The 17,140-nt window shown below is 35.5% G+C and overlaps 1 protein-coding gene across 1 annotated transcript in view; it reads left to right on the top strand.

Annotated features, from left to right (window-relative positions):
• Window positions 1-16,612, top strand: part of F13B (coagulation factor XIII B chain) — a 32,674-nt gene extending 16,062 nt beyond the window's left edge. The window contains exons 10-12 of the mRNA XM_023203367.3: window positions 720-902; window positions 14,612-14,825; window positions 15,930-16,612. Coding sequence (XP_023059135.3) covers window positions 720-902; window positions 14,612-14,825; window positions 15,930-15,963 — 431 coding nt within the window. The 3' untranslated portion in view covers window positions 15,964-16,612. The remainder of the gene's footprint in view (window positions 1-719; window positions 903-14,611; window positions 14,826-15,929) is intronic.
• Window positions 16,613-17,140: the final 528 nt, after the last annotated feature.

The raw sequence follows: 17,140 nt of genomic DNA, 5'->3' as shown, positions 1-17,140 counted from the left end.
TTAATCACCTTCTTGTGAACACTCAACAACAAACACTGTAAAGCATTGCTCTACTTAGGGCTTTCTGGGGACCCATTGTCTCAGTACTGCCTGGATATAGGAACCATTACTTTTAATAAGGAAGAAAAAGAAAATAATATATACAGAAAGCATGGCTTCTAGAAAAATCCCATAGACTTAGGGAGAAATAAAATAATGATTGTTAATACTCTGATAGTTTTAAATACATATGTAAATACTATAATATGTGATTCTAATTATGAAAATAAATAGTATGGTATAATATTGCAAAAATATTTTCAGTATTTTAAAAATGTTTCAGAACTGCCTAAAAAATGCCTTTATGGCTAGGTGCAGTGGCTCACGCCTGTAATCCCAGCACTTTGGGAGGCCAAGATGGGCAGATTTCTTGAGTCCAGGAATTCAAGACCAGCCTGAGCAACATAGTAAGACCCTGTCTCTACAAAAGAAAAATGCACCTGTAGTCCCGACTAGTTGGGAGTCTAAGACAGGAGGATGACTTGAGCCTGGGAGGCCGAGGTTGCAGTGAGCCATGATCACACCACCACACTCCAGCCTGGGCGACAGAGTAAGACTCTGTCTCTGAAAAAAAAAAAATGCCTTTATATTATATGTCTCCACTTATTTCTGTAGCACTTACAAAGTACTTGATGTTCATTATAGCAATTCATTGTATACTTTAAAACTTATTTTTGCAGAATCTAAAGGAATGTGCACATCTCCTCCACTTATTAAACATGGAGTCATTATCAGTTCAATAGTAGACACCTATGAAAATGGCTCTTCAGTAGAATACAGATGTTTTGATCACCATTTCCTACAAGGATCTAGGGAGGCCTATTGTTTAGAGGGAACGTGGACTACACCACCATTGTGTTTAGGTATGTACTACTAAATATGCCTCTAACAAAGTAAAACTATATATTTTTAATTTGCTGTCATTTTTGAAGTAACGTAACACTAATATAATGCTAAATTTGTTACATTTGTGTTATTTTATTCATGTGCTTATTTCATCACTGGTTTCTATTCTTTCCTCTAGATCATAAATAACTATAGTTCAGTTTATTCTAATAAATATTTATTAAAGGCAAACCACACATCAGGTTGGTGTGGGGCTATAAGTTGAATAAGTCATAGTGGTGTGAGTAAACATTAACAATTATCATTCATTGTGATTGGTACTATAATAGAAAACATTAGTACAATGGGGAAATAAAGAAATGGACAACTCAATATGGAAAGATGAAGCAAGTTAATGTTTTACTAGCAAGGCATCCTAGTAAGAGTAACAACATTTATTAAGGCCCTCAGAGGCATAAAATAGCATATCTTATAATAAGGAAATATTTTTTATTTCCTTATTATAAGGAATAAGGAATAATAAGGAAATATTTTTTATTTTCAATTCTGGCTTTTATCTATCTCTCTTATGTTCTTTCACTGGCTAGGACTTCAGTACAATGTTGAATGGAAGAGGTAGTGGATATCTTTATTTGTTTCCCATTCTCACAAGTAAAATTTTCAATAATTCATCTCTATGTGTTGTTATAAATACTTTTTAAAAAATCAAGTTAAAGGTGTAGAAACCTTTCTTTCTATTTTGCAAAAAAATATTTTTAAAGAATCTTCAGTGTTTAATTTTAGCAATATCTGTTGAAATAATTTCATGATTGTTACTTTTGTTTTTTCCCTGTAATTTAATGAATTATACTGCCTCTTTTGAATGTTAAAGCATGATTGTATTCCTGTGAGAAATTCCACAAGGTTGTGATAAATTATGCATATTATATGTTATATTTTTATTTATCAATATTTTGCTCATCTATTTTCATGAGAAAGACTGGTCGGTTATTTTCCTTTCTGGTTGATATCAAGTTTGTGCTGACCTCATCCCATGATTGGGAAGCGTTCCCTCTTTTCTGGTTTTCTGGATCGATGTTATTTCTACCTTAATAATTTTAAGAGTTAACCAGAGAAGCCATCTGAGACTTGAGTTTTTCTGTGAAAAGGCAAATTGACAGCTTCAATTTGTTTAACAAATAACGGTAATTATTTCTTCTTCTATCAGTTTTGGTAGAGAGTGGCTTCTTGATTCGTTCATTACAACCACATTGTCAAATCCAGTAACATAAAGTAGTTATGACATCTCCCTATCCTCTTTCTGATGTTTTTATTGATGTATCTTTTATTATTACTTCTATTAACATGTATCTGTCTTGATATGCCTAAGGGTCTACGTATTTTACTAGTGTTTTCAAACAACCAACATTTGCATTTGTTGATTCATCAAATTTTGCTTTCTATTTTATTAATTATGCTATTATCTTTATTATTTTCTTTCTTCTATTTTCTTGGATTTCTTTTGTTACTCTTTTTCTGGCTTGTTTAGATGCATACATAGATTACTGATTTTCAGCATTTATATTTTTTCTAAAAAAATGAATTTAAAAATAGAAATTTCTCTCTGAGTACAACTTTAACTTCATCCAACCCATTTTTATATCTTGGATTTTTACTATCATTCAGCTCAAAAATTTTATAGTATTCATTTTGATGCATTCTGTGTGCTCTGCATCATTTAGAAGTTTCTTTTTAAAGTTCTGAATATTTAGGGGATTTTCTAGTTTTCTTTTGGTTATTGATTTCTAGTTTAATTCAATTAAGACATATTTTGAATTATATCTACACTTTAAAATTTGTTGATATTTGCTTTATAACAAGCATATATTTGCTTTAGGTAAATGTTCTTTTTGTACTTGAAAAAAGTTAACTTTGTCACTGTTGGGTTCACTGCTTTATATATGCAAATTGGATTGAATTTTTTTTTATGTTTAAGTTAATCCAAAGCTGTACTGATTTGTGTGTGTTTGTTTTCTATCAATGACTGAGAGAAGCATGTTAAACTCTCACTTGGCATCGTAAAACATTTCGTATTTTAGTTCTGTCAATTTTTGCTTTTTTATTTCGATGCTATTTCATTAGGTACACACACAAATTGGGACACTAAATCTTGGTGTACTGGCGTAGTCTAATTTTAAAAGACCTCCTTCATATATAGTAATGCCTTTTTTTTTTGGACTTGAAGTTTCCTTTAGCTGTACCAAAGGGTTTTTGACAAGCATTTACATAGTACACATTTTTCCATCCCTTAACTTTCAAACTTCTGGGTTCTTACTTTTAGTGTGCATCTCTTATAAGCAATATATAGCTTATTTTAAAACATACTTATGCAGTTTATAATTTTTCTTTTATGGAATATTTAGTTCATTTACATATTCATGTAATTACTAATATATTTCAGTTTATACCTCATCTTTCTATACTAGGTGTATGTTACTATATTCCATGTATATCCTATTGGTCATCTCTCTCTCTCCATATATATATGCGTGTATGTTTTATTATAGTTTAAGTTCTAGGATACATGCACACAAAGTGCAGGTTTGTTACATAGGTATACATGTGCCATATTGGTTTGCTGCACCCATCAACTTGTCATTTACATTAGGTATTTCTCTTAATGCTATCCCTCCCCCAACCCCCAACTACACGACAGGCCGTGGTGTGTGATGTTCCCTGCTTTGTGTCCAAGTGTTCTCGTTGTTCAACTCCTGCCTATGAACAAGAACATGCAGTGTTTGGTTTTCTGTCCTTGTGATAGTTTTCTCAGAATGATGGTTTCCAGCTTCATCCATGTCCCTGCAAACGACATGAACTCATCCCTTTTTATGGGTGCACAGCATTCCATTGTGTATATATGCCATATTTTCTTAATTCAGTCTATCATTGATGGACACTTGGGTTGGTTCCAAGTCTTTGCTATTGTGAATAGTTCCACAATAAACATATATGTGCATGTGTCTTTATGGTAGCATGATTTATAATCCTTTGGGAATATATCCAGTAATGGGATCACTGGGTCAAATGGTATTTCTAGTTCTAGATCCTTGAGGAATTGCCACACTGTCTTCCACAATGGTTGACCTAATTTATACTCCCACCAACAGTGTAAAAGTGTTCCTATTTCTCCACATCCTCTCCAGCATCTGTTGTTTCCTGACTTTTTAATGATCACCATTGTAACTGGCATGATATATCTCATTGTGCTTTTGATTAGCATTTCTCTGATTACCAGCGATGATGAGCATTTTTTCATTTGTCTATTGGCTGCATAAATGTCTTCTTTTAAGAAGTGTCTGTTCATATCCTTTGCCTACTTTTTGATGGGGTTGTTTTATTCTTGTGAATTTGCTTAAGTTCTTTGTAGATTCTGGATATTAGCCCTTTGTCAGATGGCTAGATTGCAAAAATTTTCTCCCATTCTGTAGGTTGCCTCCTCATTCTGATGGTAGATTATTTTGCTGTGCAGAAGCTCTTCAGTTCATTTAGATTCCATTTGTCAATTTTGGCTTTTGTTACCATTGTTTTTGATGTTTTAGTCATGAAGTCTTTGCCCATGTCTATGTCCTGAATGATATTGTCTAGGTTTTCTTCTAGGGTTTTTATGGTTTTTAGGTCTAACATTTAAGTCTTTATTCCATCTTGAATTAATTTTTGTATAAGGTATAAGGAAGGGATCCAGTTTCAGCTTTCTACATATGGCTACCCAGTTTTCCCAGCACCATTTATTAAATAGGGAATCCTTTCCCCATTGCAGGTTTTTATCAGGTTTGTCAATGATCAGATGGTTGTAGATGAGTGGTGGTATTTCTGAGGTCTCTGTTCTGTTCCATTGGTCTATATATCTGTTTTGGTACCAGTACCATGCTGTTTTGTTTTCTGTAGCCTTATAGTATAATTTGAAGTCAGGTAGCATGATGCCTCCATCCTTTATTCTTTTTGCTTAGGATCGTCTTGGCTATGTGGGCTCTTTTTTGGTTCCATATGAACTGTAAAGTAGTTTTTTTCCAATTCTGTGAAGAAAGTCAGTGGTAGGTTGATGGAGATAGCACTGAATCTATAAATTACCTTGGGCAGTGTGGCCATTTCCACAATAATTGATTCTTCCTATCCATGAGCATGGAATGCTCTTCCATTTGTTCTTGTCCTCTTCTATTTTGTTGAGCAGTGGTTTGTAGTTATCCTTGAAGAGGTCCTTCCCATCCTTTGCAAGATGGATTCCAAAGTATTTTATTCTCTTTGTAGTAATTGTGAATGGGAGTTCACTCATGATTTGGCTCTCTGTTTGTTATTGGTGTATAGGAATGCTTGTGATTTTTGCACATTGATTTTGTATGCTGACACTTTGCTGAAGGTGCTTATCTGCTTAAGGAGATTCGGGGCTGAGACAATGGGGTTTTCTAAATATACAGTCATGTCATCTGCAAACAGAGATAGTTTGACTTCCTTTTTTCCTAATTGAATATGCTTTATTTCTTTCTCTTGCCTGATTGTCCTAGCCAGAACTTCCAACACTGTGTTGAATAGGAGTGGTGAGAGAGCGCATCCTTGTCTTGTGCCAGTTTTCAAAGGGAATGCTTCCAATTTTTGCCTATTCAGTATGATATTGTCTGTTGGTTTGTCATAGATAGCTTTTATTATTTTGAGATACATTCCATCAATATCTAGTTTATTGAGAGTTTTTAGCATGAAGGCTGTTGAATTTTGTCGAAGACATTTTCTGCATCTATTGATGTAATCACATGGTTTTTTCATTGGTTCTGTTTATGTGATAGATTATGTTTATTGATTTGCATATGTTGAACCAGCCTTGCATCCCAGGGATGAAGCTGACTTGATCATTGTGGATATGCTTTTTTACGTGCTGCTGGATTCAGTTCACCAGTATTTTATTGAGAATTTTTGCATTGATGTTCTTCATGGATATCAGCCTAAAATTCTATGTTTTTGCTATATCTCTGCCAGGCTTCAGTATTGGGATGATGTTGGCCTCATAAAGTGAGTTAGGGAGGAGTCCCTCTTTTTCTGTTGATTAGAATTGTTTCAGAATGAATGGTACAATCTCCTCTTTGTACCTCTGGTAGATTTCGACTGTGAATCCGTCTGGTCCTGGACTTCTTTTGGTTGGAGGGCTATTAATTATTGCCTCAATTTCAGAACATGTTTTGGTCTATTCAGAGCTTCAACTTCTTCCTGGTTTAGTGTTGGGAGGGTGTATGTGTCCAGGAATTTAGCCATTTCTTCTAGATTTTCTAGTTTATTTGCATAGAGGTGTTTATAGTATTCTCTGATGGTAGTTTGCATTTCTGTGGGATTGGTGTTGATATCCCCTTTGTCATTTTTTATTATGTCTATTTGATTCTTCTCTCTTTTCTTCTTTATTAGTCTTGCTAGTGATCTATCAATTTTGTTGATCTTTTCAAAAAACCAGCTCCTGGATTCATTGATTTTTTGAAGGGTTTTTGTGTCTCTGTCTCCTTCAGTTCTGCTCTGAACTTAGTTATTTCTTGCCTTCTGCTAACTTTTAAATTTGTTCGCTCTTGCTTCTCTAGTTCTTTTAGTTGTGATGTTAGGGTGTCGATTTTAGATCTTTCCTGCTTTATCTTGTGGGCATTTAGTGTTATAAATTTCCCTCTACACACTGCTTTAAATGTGTCACAGAGAACAAATGTGTCCTTGTTCTCATTGGTTTCAAAGAACATCTTTATTTCTGCCTTCATTTGTTATTTACCCAGTACTCATTCAGGAGCAGGTTGTTCAGTTTCCATGTAGTTGTGCAGTTTTGAGTGAGTTTATTCATCCTGAGTTCTAATTTGATTGCACTATGGTCTGAGAAACAGTTTGCTGTGATTGCTGTTCTTTTACATTTGCTGAGGAGTGTTTTACTTCTAATTATGTGGTCAACTTTAGAATAAGTGCGATGTGGTACTAAGAAGAATGTATATTCTGTTGATTTGGGATGTAGAGTTCTGTAGATGTCTATTAGGTCCACTTGATCCAGAGCTGAGTTCAAATCCTGGATATCCTTGCTAACCTTCTGTCTCACTGATCTGCCTAATGTTGACAGTGGGGTGTTAAAGTCTCCCGTTATTATTGAGTGAATGTCTAAGTCTCTTTGTAGGTCTCTAAGGACTTGGTTTATGAATCTGGGTGTTCCTGTATTGGGTGCATATATATTTAGGATAGTTAGCTCTTTCTTGTTGAATTGATCCCTTTAGCATTATGTAATGGCCTTCTTTGTCTCTTTTGATCTTTGCTGGTTTACAGTGTGTTTTCTCTGAGACTAGGATTGCAAGCTGTGCTTTTTTTTTGCTTTCCATTTGCTTGGTAGATCTTCCTCCACCCCTTTATTTTGAGCCTATGTGTGTCTTTGTACATTACATGGGTCTCCAGAATACAGGACACTGATGGGTCTTGACTCAATCCAATTTGCCAGTCTGTGTCTTTTAATTGGGGCATTTAGCCCATTTACATTTAAGGTTAGTATCATGATGTGTGAATTTGATCCTGTCGTTATAATGTTAACTGGTTATTTTATGAGTTAATTGATGCAATTTCTTCATAGCATCAATGGTCTTTACAATATGGCATGTTTTTGCAATGAGTAGTACCAGTTATTCCTTTCCATGTTTAATGCTTCCTTCAGGAGCTCTTGTAAGTCAGGCCCAGTGGTGACAAAATCTCTAAGCATTTGCTTGTCTGTAAAGGATTTTATTTCTCTTTCACTTATGAAGCTTAATTTGGCTGGATATGAGATTCTGGGTTGAAAATTCTTTCTTTAAGAATGTTGAGTATTGGCCTCCACTCTCTTTTGGCTTGTAGAGTTTCTGCCGAGAGATCTTCTGTTAGTTTGATGAGCTTCCCTATATGGGTAACCTAACCTTTCTCTCCGGCTGCCCTTAACATTTCTTTCTTCATTTCAACCTTGGTGAAACTGACAGTTATGTGTTTTGGAGTTGCTCTTGTCGAGGAGTATCTTTGTGGTGTTCTCTGTATTTCTTGAATTTGAATGTTGGCCTGCCTTACTAGGTTAGGGAAGTTTTCCTGGATAATATCCTGAAGAGTGTTTCCTAACTTGTTCCATTCTCTCCATCACTTTCCAGTACAGAAATCAAACATGTATTTGGTCTTTTCACATAGTCCCATATTTCTTGGAGGCTTTGTTCATTTCTTTTCACTCTTTTTTCTCTAATCTTGTTTTCTCGCTTAATTAATTTGATCTTCAATCACTGATACCTTTTCTTCCATTTCATCAAATTGACTATTGAAGCTTGTGCATGCGTCATGAAGTTCTCGTGCTGTGTTTTTCAGCTCCATCAGGTCATTTAAGGTCTTCTCTACAGTTTTTATTCTAGCTTGTCATTCATCTAACCTTTTTTCAAGGTTTTAGTTTCCTTGTGATGGGTTAGAACATGCTCCTTTAGCTCGGAGAAGTTTGTTATTACCAACCTTCTGAAGACTACTTCTGTCAGCTCGTCAAACTCATTCTCTGTCCAGTTTTGTTCCCACGCTGGTAAGGAGCTGCAATCCTTTGGAGGAGAAGAGGCCTTCTGGTTTTTGGAATTTTCATCTTTTCTGCTCTGGTTTCTCCCCATCTTTGTGGTTTTTAATCTACATTTGGTCTTTGATGTTGGTGACCTACAGATGGTATTTTGCTGTGGATGCCCTTTTTGTTGATGTTGATGCTATTTCTGTCTGTCTGTTAGTTTTTCTTCTAACAGTCAGTCCCCTCAGCTGCAGGTCTGTTGGAGTTTCCTGGAGGTCTATGGAATTTTTTCCTGGGTATCACCAGTGGAGACTGCAGAACAGCAAACATTGCTGCCAGATCCTTCCTCTGGAAGCTTCATCCCAGGGGGGCTCCTGCCTGTTTGAGGTATCTGTTGGCCCCTACTGGGAAGTGTCTCCCAGTTAGGCTACATGGAGGTCAGGGACCCGCTTGAGAAGGCAGTCTGTCCATTCTCAGAGCTTGAACACCATGCCGAGAGAGCCACTGCTCTCTTCAGACCTATCAGAGAGGACCATTTAGGCCTGCAGAAGCTCTCTGTTGCCTTTTGTCTTGCCATGCCCTGTCCCCAGAGGTGGAATTTAGAGAGGCAGTAGGCCTTGCTGAGCTGTGGTGCGCTCTGCCCAGTTCGAGGTTCCTGGCCGCTTTGTTTCCACTGTGAGCTACTCAAGCCACAGCAATGGCAGATACCACTTCCCGCAGTGAAGCTGCAGCATCACAGGTTGATCTCATACTGCTGCACTAGCAGTGAGCAAGGCACCATGTGTGTGGGACCCACCAAGCCAGGCAAAGGAGGATATCTCCTGATCTTCCGATTGCTAAGACCATGGGAAAAGCACAGTATTTGGTCAGAAGTGTACCGTTTCTCCAGGTACAATCTGTCATGGCTTCCCTTGGCTAGGAAAGGTAAATCCCCCAACCCCTTGCGCTCCCAAATGTAGCGATGCCCCACCCTGCTTCAGTTTGCCCTCTGTGGGGTGCATCCACTGTCTAGCCAGTCCCAATGAGATAAACCAGGTACCTCAGTTGGATATGCAGAAATCACCCGTATTCCGTGTCTATCTTGCTGGGAGATGCAGACTGGAGCTGTTCGTATTTGGCCATCTTGGAACCGACCCATATATATGTAGATATACACACACACACACACATACATATATGCATATATATATACATACACACACACACACATACACACACACACACACACACATATATATATATATAGAGAGAGAGAGAAAGATTTGTTTCTAAGGAACTCCAGCCTGGGCAACAAAGGAGAAACAGTCTCTGTCTCTCTCTCTCTCAAAATATCTCTGTATCTATGTAGACACATCTAGAGATGTATATATATTTTATATATAATTTTTTTTATAGAGACAGGGTGTGTGCCACCACACCAAGCTATTTTTTTATTTTCATTTTTTATGGAGATGAAATCTCCTTATGTTGCCTAGGCTGGTCTGTCGATAGATAGGTAGATGGATATATATAGAGAGAGACAGGGTCTCATTTGTTGCCCAGGCTGGAGTGCCCTGACCTTGGGCTTAAATGACCTCTCACCTCAGCCTCTTTAGTAGTTGGGACCACACCTAGCTAATTTTTAGATTTTTCTTTTTCTTTTTTTTTTTTTTTGTAGAGATGGGGCATGCGCCACCACACCCAGCTATTTTTTCAATTTTTATTTTTAGTGGAGATGGTGTCACCTTATGTTGCCCAGGGTGGTCTTGAGTTCCTGGGCTCAAGTGATCCTCCCGCTTTGGCCTTCCAAAGTGCTGGATTACAGATATAAGTCATGGTGCCCAGCTTGTTCTCTATTATTTTTTCTTTTTAAAAATATTTGTACTTTCTTATGGATAAATCTATTTTTTGTTAAACTATTTCATCCTCTATTAGCTGGTTAATTATACTTTCCTGTCATTTTTTCTTAACCATTATCATAGAGATTATATCATACAATCTTTAGTAATTCAATCCAATATATATTAGAACTTTTATCACTTCTCTAGGACTTTAAAACACTGATTATTTACTCTTCCAACATTTTATATTACTATATCATGTATTTTAATTCTACATGTATTTTAAATCCAAAAGATGTGATTGACATTATTGTTTTGTCCAACTATCTTCTTTTAGATTTACCTATGTATTTATCAATGCATTTTCTCCTCATCTTTTCCTGTTTTTCTCTGTTTCTCACTGGGATAATTTTACTTTTGCTTGAAAACTATTATTTCTTCATTATTTTTTCAGTTTTTTTTTTTTTAAGACTGCAAATGTCTTTATTTTCCTTCAATTTTGAAGGATATTTTTGCCTGATATAGAATTGTAGCTTAGCCCTTATTTTCTTTCAGTGCTTTAAAATCTGTTATTTTGGCTGGGAGCAGTGGCTCACGCCTGTAATTCCAGCACTTTGGGAGGCCGAGGCGGGCAGATCACGAGGTCAGGAAATCAAAACCATCCTGGCTAACATGGTGAAATCCTGCCCCTACTAAAAATACAAAAAAAGTTAATGGGCGTGGTGGTGGGCGCCTGTAGTCCCAGCTACTCGGGAGGCTGAGGCACGAGAATGGCATGAACCTGTGAGGCGGAGCTTGCAGTGAGCCAAGAATCGGCACTGCACTCCAGCCTGGGCGACAAGCAAGACTCCATCTCAAAAAAGAAAGTGTCATTTCATCCTTTTCTGTTTTTTATAGTTTTTGTTAAATAATCAAATGCCATTCTTAATAATACTTTTTGAATGTAATGCATCGTTTTTATTCTCTGCTGTTTTTAACATTTCTCTTTGTTTTTAATCTCAGCAAATTATTTATGTTGGCCTAGATGTGGGTTTCTTTGTACATTTTATTCTTCAAGTTAGTAGCATTCCTTGAATCTTGATGTGCTTGATATCCTTCATGGGTTTTAGAAATGTTTGGCTAATATCTTTTAAAGTGTACATTTCCCACTCCTTGGCTGTGATTCCATGATACATATATTACATCGTTTTGCTATGCCATTGTCTCTTTAAATCTATATTTTCTCTGATTTTCGTCTTGTTTTACAGTAGTAATTTTTTGTTAATTTTCTCGTATCGTTTCTTTGTTTCAATTTGGCAATTTTCTTCTGGTTTAATAATCTTCTCTTTAGATGTATCCAATCTGCTTTAAACTCATCTTTTGAGTTCTCAATTTCAGCGATTATCTTTGCATTTCTATTTCATATTTTCTTTTTGTAGCTTTGAGTTATTTGATGAAAGATCCTATCTTAACGTCAACTTCTTGAACATATAATTCATACTTTTTATTAAGGCTTATCTGCAAACTCCAATATCTGGAACTATTTTCTAGCCCCAAATTCTTGATATTTTTGTTAACAGTTGATTGAATTTCAAATATTATATATGGAAAATTTTAGGAGGTTTGGATGATGTCAACTTACTCCAAAGACTACTCATCTCATCCTCTGGCTGATGATTAGGGTAGAGGCAGTTGGTTTCAATACAATGTGAAATAAAGCTTTCTCTACATTTGTTTTCAGACCTCTGTTTGCCTTTTCTCAGAGACCGTAACTCTCCAGGGCTCTTCACAGAGAGTTTGTTTGTTGTGTTTATTAAAGCTTTTTCTCCTTGACTGTCTCTGATATTACTGGGAGACTGCCAAATGCCCACTGTAAGTTTGTATTTACTTTCCGCTTGGTTTCTCATCCTATGACTCTATACAAGTCAGGCATAAGCAGTACCTCAGGGAAAAGCTAGCGCAGAGCCTCAAGCTCATATCTCTACACCTCCTATCCTTCTAAGTTCTTTCCTTTTCAAGTCCTGGCTGCCTTGGTTTACCAAATTCTCATTTTCCTGTCTTCAACTCTATGATGAGATTTTCACAAGTTCTGCTGGTTCTGTGCCTATCCTGGCCATTCTCTATCACCTAATCTCTCAGACTTAGAGTCAATGATCACCTCAAGAGAAAAAATGGCACATAGAATTTTTTGACAGACTCTCCTTCTGTCGCCCAGGCTGGAGTGCAGTGGCACGATCCCGGCTCACTGCAACCTCCACCTCCCAGGTTCAAGTGATTCTTCTGCCTCAGCTTTCCTGAGTAGCTGGGATTACAGGCAAGCACCCCCATGCCCGGATTTATTTTATTTTATTTATATTTTATTTTATAGTAAATTTTATTTTATTTTATTTTATTTTCAGTAGAGACGGGATTTTGCCATGTTGGCCAGGCTGGTCTCAAACTCCTGACCTCAGATGATCCACCCGCCTTGGCCTCCCAAAGTGCTGGAATTACGGGAGTGAGCCACCGCGCCCAGCCTCACATGGATGTTTAACTCAGCTGAATACATTTTTTCCAGAACCTTAGCTCCTTGACTAAGTTCCTTGGAGGTTTTCTGATACCTTGAAATGCTTACTTGTTTCCCTGTTTTTCAGATTTTTGGTTTCTTAATAGAAGTGCTGGTTTGATATAATCTACTCTGTGGTAGCCGAGTTTCGTATGATCTACTGTGTGGTAGCCGACTTTGGTATGATCTACTCTGCCACAGCTGAAAGTTAAAGGTCCATGAATCAACTTTTAAATTTCTTTTAATTTAAATCTCATGTTTTGTAGAACAATGGCATCCTAAATCATAGCACTACTTGACTTCATTTTCACAACTATTTTGTAATGACTGTAGTAATTCTTGTTCATTTTTAGCGCCTGTAGCACTTCCGGCATAACGTTTGACACATAGGCATTTAATAAGTAGTTGCTGAAAAAAATAACTGAACACAGTACTCTCAGCAGCGGTTTCACTTTCTGGGGTTTCAGTTACCTGCTGTAAACTGCAGTCTCAAAACGTTAAATTGAAAATTTCAGAAATAAACAGTTTATACATTTTAAATTCTGCACTGAGTAGTATAATAAAATCTCATGCCTTTCCGTCTTTCCTGCCCAAGGTATGCTAAAAAGAAGCGTAAAGTGCTTCTTTTAAGTGAAAAGGTGGAAATTCTCAACTTAAAAAGAAAAGAAAAATAAATGTGTGCTGAGGTTGCTAAGATCCATGGAAACAATGAGTCTTCTATCTATGAAAGTGTAAAGAAAGAAAGAAAAAGAAATCCGTGCTAGTTTTGTTGTTGCACCTCAGACTGCAAAAGTTACAAGCCACAGTGCATAACAAATGCTTAGTTGAGGTGGAAGAGGCGTTAAATTTGTGGACAGAATACATGAACAAAAACGTGTTCCAAATGGATGACAATAGGGTTTGGCATTATCTGCAGTTTCAAGCATGCATTGGGGTTCTTGAAATGTATCCCCTGCAGGCAATCAGAGAGGGCATACTAAATAAGTTTGTTAATGTACTACAGGTATGTGATTAATATGCCATATTAGCAACTCTGAACCTTTTTACCTGTCTCAGAAGTTATTCCATAATGCTAGGTCATCCAGGAGACAAATAAGGACACAAGAAATCCCATTTTCTGAAATAATCTGATATTTGATGTTTTAGAACTATTAATGTTTTTATTCTGGGAAAAAAAAATCAAAGAGGTTTTTTTTGTGTGTGTGTATCCTAATACATACTTTAAGGTTCTCTTTTGTTTAGTATACATGGGAAAGGACACAATTATACTTTCCATGCTTAGAATTTAAAATGTCTTAATCCAGCCTTGATATTTCTTAACTAGACATTTTAAAGAGAAGTAACTGTCAACCATTTTGGATGGCATGAGGTTATAAAGCTTTGGTCAGTGTCGAGAATCTAGTTCGTGTCTATATTTCCATAAAATATTATTTATACAGCAATTAATAATTTGTCTCATGATATTTTTATTTGAACTTTCTGAAGAATGAAAAGGGAAAAGAGCATGATATCAATGACCATTAGTAACTGTCAATACTTCCCCCCAAATACCTCTTTTTGTTTGTTTGCTGTCTTTGAAAAAGCTAATAACATAAAACTAAGTGACTGGCAGAAAATACCTTTTCCCCAAATCCAGGACCACAGAGAGAAATGGCTCACTGTTTTCTGTGAGATTTGAACGGATTTTATGACTCAAATATTAATTCTAATTAACTGGCTTGCTACTCTTATATCTGAGAATTTTAAGGTCCTCATGAGTACGCAATACAATGATTCCTGTTCGTACCAAGATGTAACAAGATAGTTTTCTTCTTTTTCTTTCTTTTTTTTTTTTTTTTATCTTGTTTTTGTTCCCAGAGCCATGCACATTATCTTTTGCTGAAATGGAAAAGAATAATTTACTTCTGAAATGGGATTTTGACAATAGACCACATATTTTGCATGGTGAATATATTGAGTTCATTTGTAGAGGAGATACTTATCCAGCTGAATTATATATTACTGGATCTATACTTAGAATGCAATGTGACAGAGGGCAGTTAAAATATCCAAGATGTATTCCAAGACAAAGGTAAGAAGAGGCTTTCACCTCTAGGTATGTTTTTTTTTTGTCAGATTGTTATTCAACATTTCAGAAATGTTGTGTTCTATACCACTCTTACTTTATGGCAACTGGAAAGAAAAAATAATAATATTTTCTTCATTTTTTTTACACCAAGCAAACAACTGGAAGTGGTAATGAATTCAACAGGCCTTCTGAATTGTCTGAAGTGAAAGCAACGTTTGCCATTTGATATTTGTGACACTTTGGCAATTGGAAAAATAAATCAATTTATGTGTGTAATATTTAAATGTGCAAAAATTAACCTATATGTTCTGTGATAAGGACAAAACCACACTTTCTCCTACTTCTCAATCTAATTTCATGCACTACTAATAAAGTTTGGAAAATATGGCGTTTATTTTCAGAACCACATTTTTATGTAACTTTTGGAAATCACGTACTAAAGTGTTTCCTCATACTACAATTTAAAAAATACATCTTCTGCTACTTACAAGAAATAATTTAACTATTTTCTTAGAGAAATGTTAAAAAAAAGTATAATAAAATTATGTAAACGATTTTGTAGGATCAGAATTTTAACCATTTTTGAAGACACTATATACAGAAAAAGGAAATTATATTTTTTGTTCAACTAAGAATATTAAAAATATAAGTAGCGGCAAAGTGTGGTCCTGTTTTAAAAATTGCAAACAATGAACTATATGAATTACCTAAAGCCAGCTTTTTAGATGCTTTGACCGCTTTAATAAAAAAATATGTAAAAGACACACAATAGTGGGAAAATTTTTTATTTTTATTTCTAATTGTGGTAAAATCAGGGTGGAAAAAATTTTATATGCTATTTAAATGTTTTGGTACAGTATGAATTTCTCACTTTCAAAGGAAAAAGGTAAACATGTAGAAAAATATTTGAAAAATGGTGAGTAGTGTAGTAAATATTATTGAGTTTTTAAAAGGGAACTGGTGGTATTACTTACTAAGTAAGATAATTTGTTCTTAATAGTACTTAATAAAAACAATGACTATATGAAAAATTGAAAGGCTAAGATTGTAATAAACACTTGACTACAATTGATGCTTATTTCAAAAATCTCTCTTTTTCCCCTCAAGGACTCTGTCTTATCAAGAACCCTTAAGAACATAGAATTGAATGGCAGAAAGAGGAATCATATTTCAATATATCATGAAATTCTTTATAAAACATAATTTTGAGGAAGTATGTTAAGTTAAAAACTTCTGAGTTTTTCCTTGCTTAAATATTTGAATCTAAATTGTTTGTGCTGAACATTTCTTTATTTATAAATAAAAACCAATAAATGTTGTTTAATTTTTAGTTTGTATGATTTGATGTAGAACGTAATCTCTTTTGTATGTCTTCCATCTGTTACAAATTAATCTACACATCAAAATATTTTCATTTCCTAATGCCCATTGACTAGACTATATCGTTGTTTTCAATATACTGTATGTGTAAAAATTTTACATTCACATTCATTATCACCTTTATTAATATTAAGGCTTTTGTTACCCTTAATTCAAAGTTTATGTCAATATTAAAGGGCCAAACACACTAGAGATAAGAAACTATATGCTGTATTAGAGGATCTGCTTTATTAAAGGCAGAAGAGACTGCCCTTCAGACTTTCTAAATGTAAAAAAACTTTAAAAATTAACTGTAATATTTGCTACCAGGTTAATAACCAAATTGTTTATAAGGTAGTATACTACCATATTTGGACATGTGCTCAAATATTGTTAAAGAGACACAGTTAAAGAAAGAATGACTCTTGGAATTTTATTTTATTTATTTATTTATTTATTTTGAGATGGAGTCTCGTTCTGTTGCCCAGACTAGAGTGCAATGGGATTGTCTTGGCTCACTCCAACTTTTGCCTCCTGGGTTCAAGCAATTCTCCTGCCTCAGCCTTCCGAGTAGCTGGGATTACAGGTGTGTACCACCACACCCAGCCACTTTTTTTTTTTTTTTTGTATTTTTAGTAGAGTTGAGGTTTCACCATGTTGGCCAGGCTGGTCTCAAACTCCTCACCTCAGGTGATCCACCTGCCTCGGCCTCCCAGGACTCTTGGCATTTTTACATTTTACACTTTCAAGTCTTTTTTTTAGATTAGATGGTTTTTGGAATTATGTGGATTACAAAATCTGAAATAAGAGCATCCTACAAGCATCAAAAAATGACTGTCAGTATTATCAAGGTCTGTTAAAGACGTGAAACAGCAGCATTGTCACTATTTCATCTGAAGTGAGAGTTATACTTCCAATTGTTATTTCAGCTCATTCATAAGCACATGTAATAGCAGTAG

This window comes from Piliocolobus tephrosceles, chromosome 1 (assembly GCF_002776525.5).
Source record: "Piliocolobus tephrosceles isolate RC106 chromosome 1, ASM277652v3, whole genome shotgun sequence".
In the NCBI taxonomy this organism is placed as follows: Eukaryota; Metazoa; Chordata; class Mammalia; order Primates; family Cercopithecidae; genus Piliocolobus; species Piliocolobus tephrosceles.
This window is presented reverse-complemented; position numbering and strand designations above follow the sequence as displayed.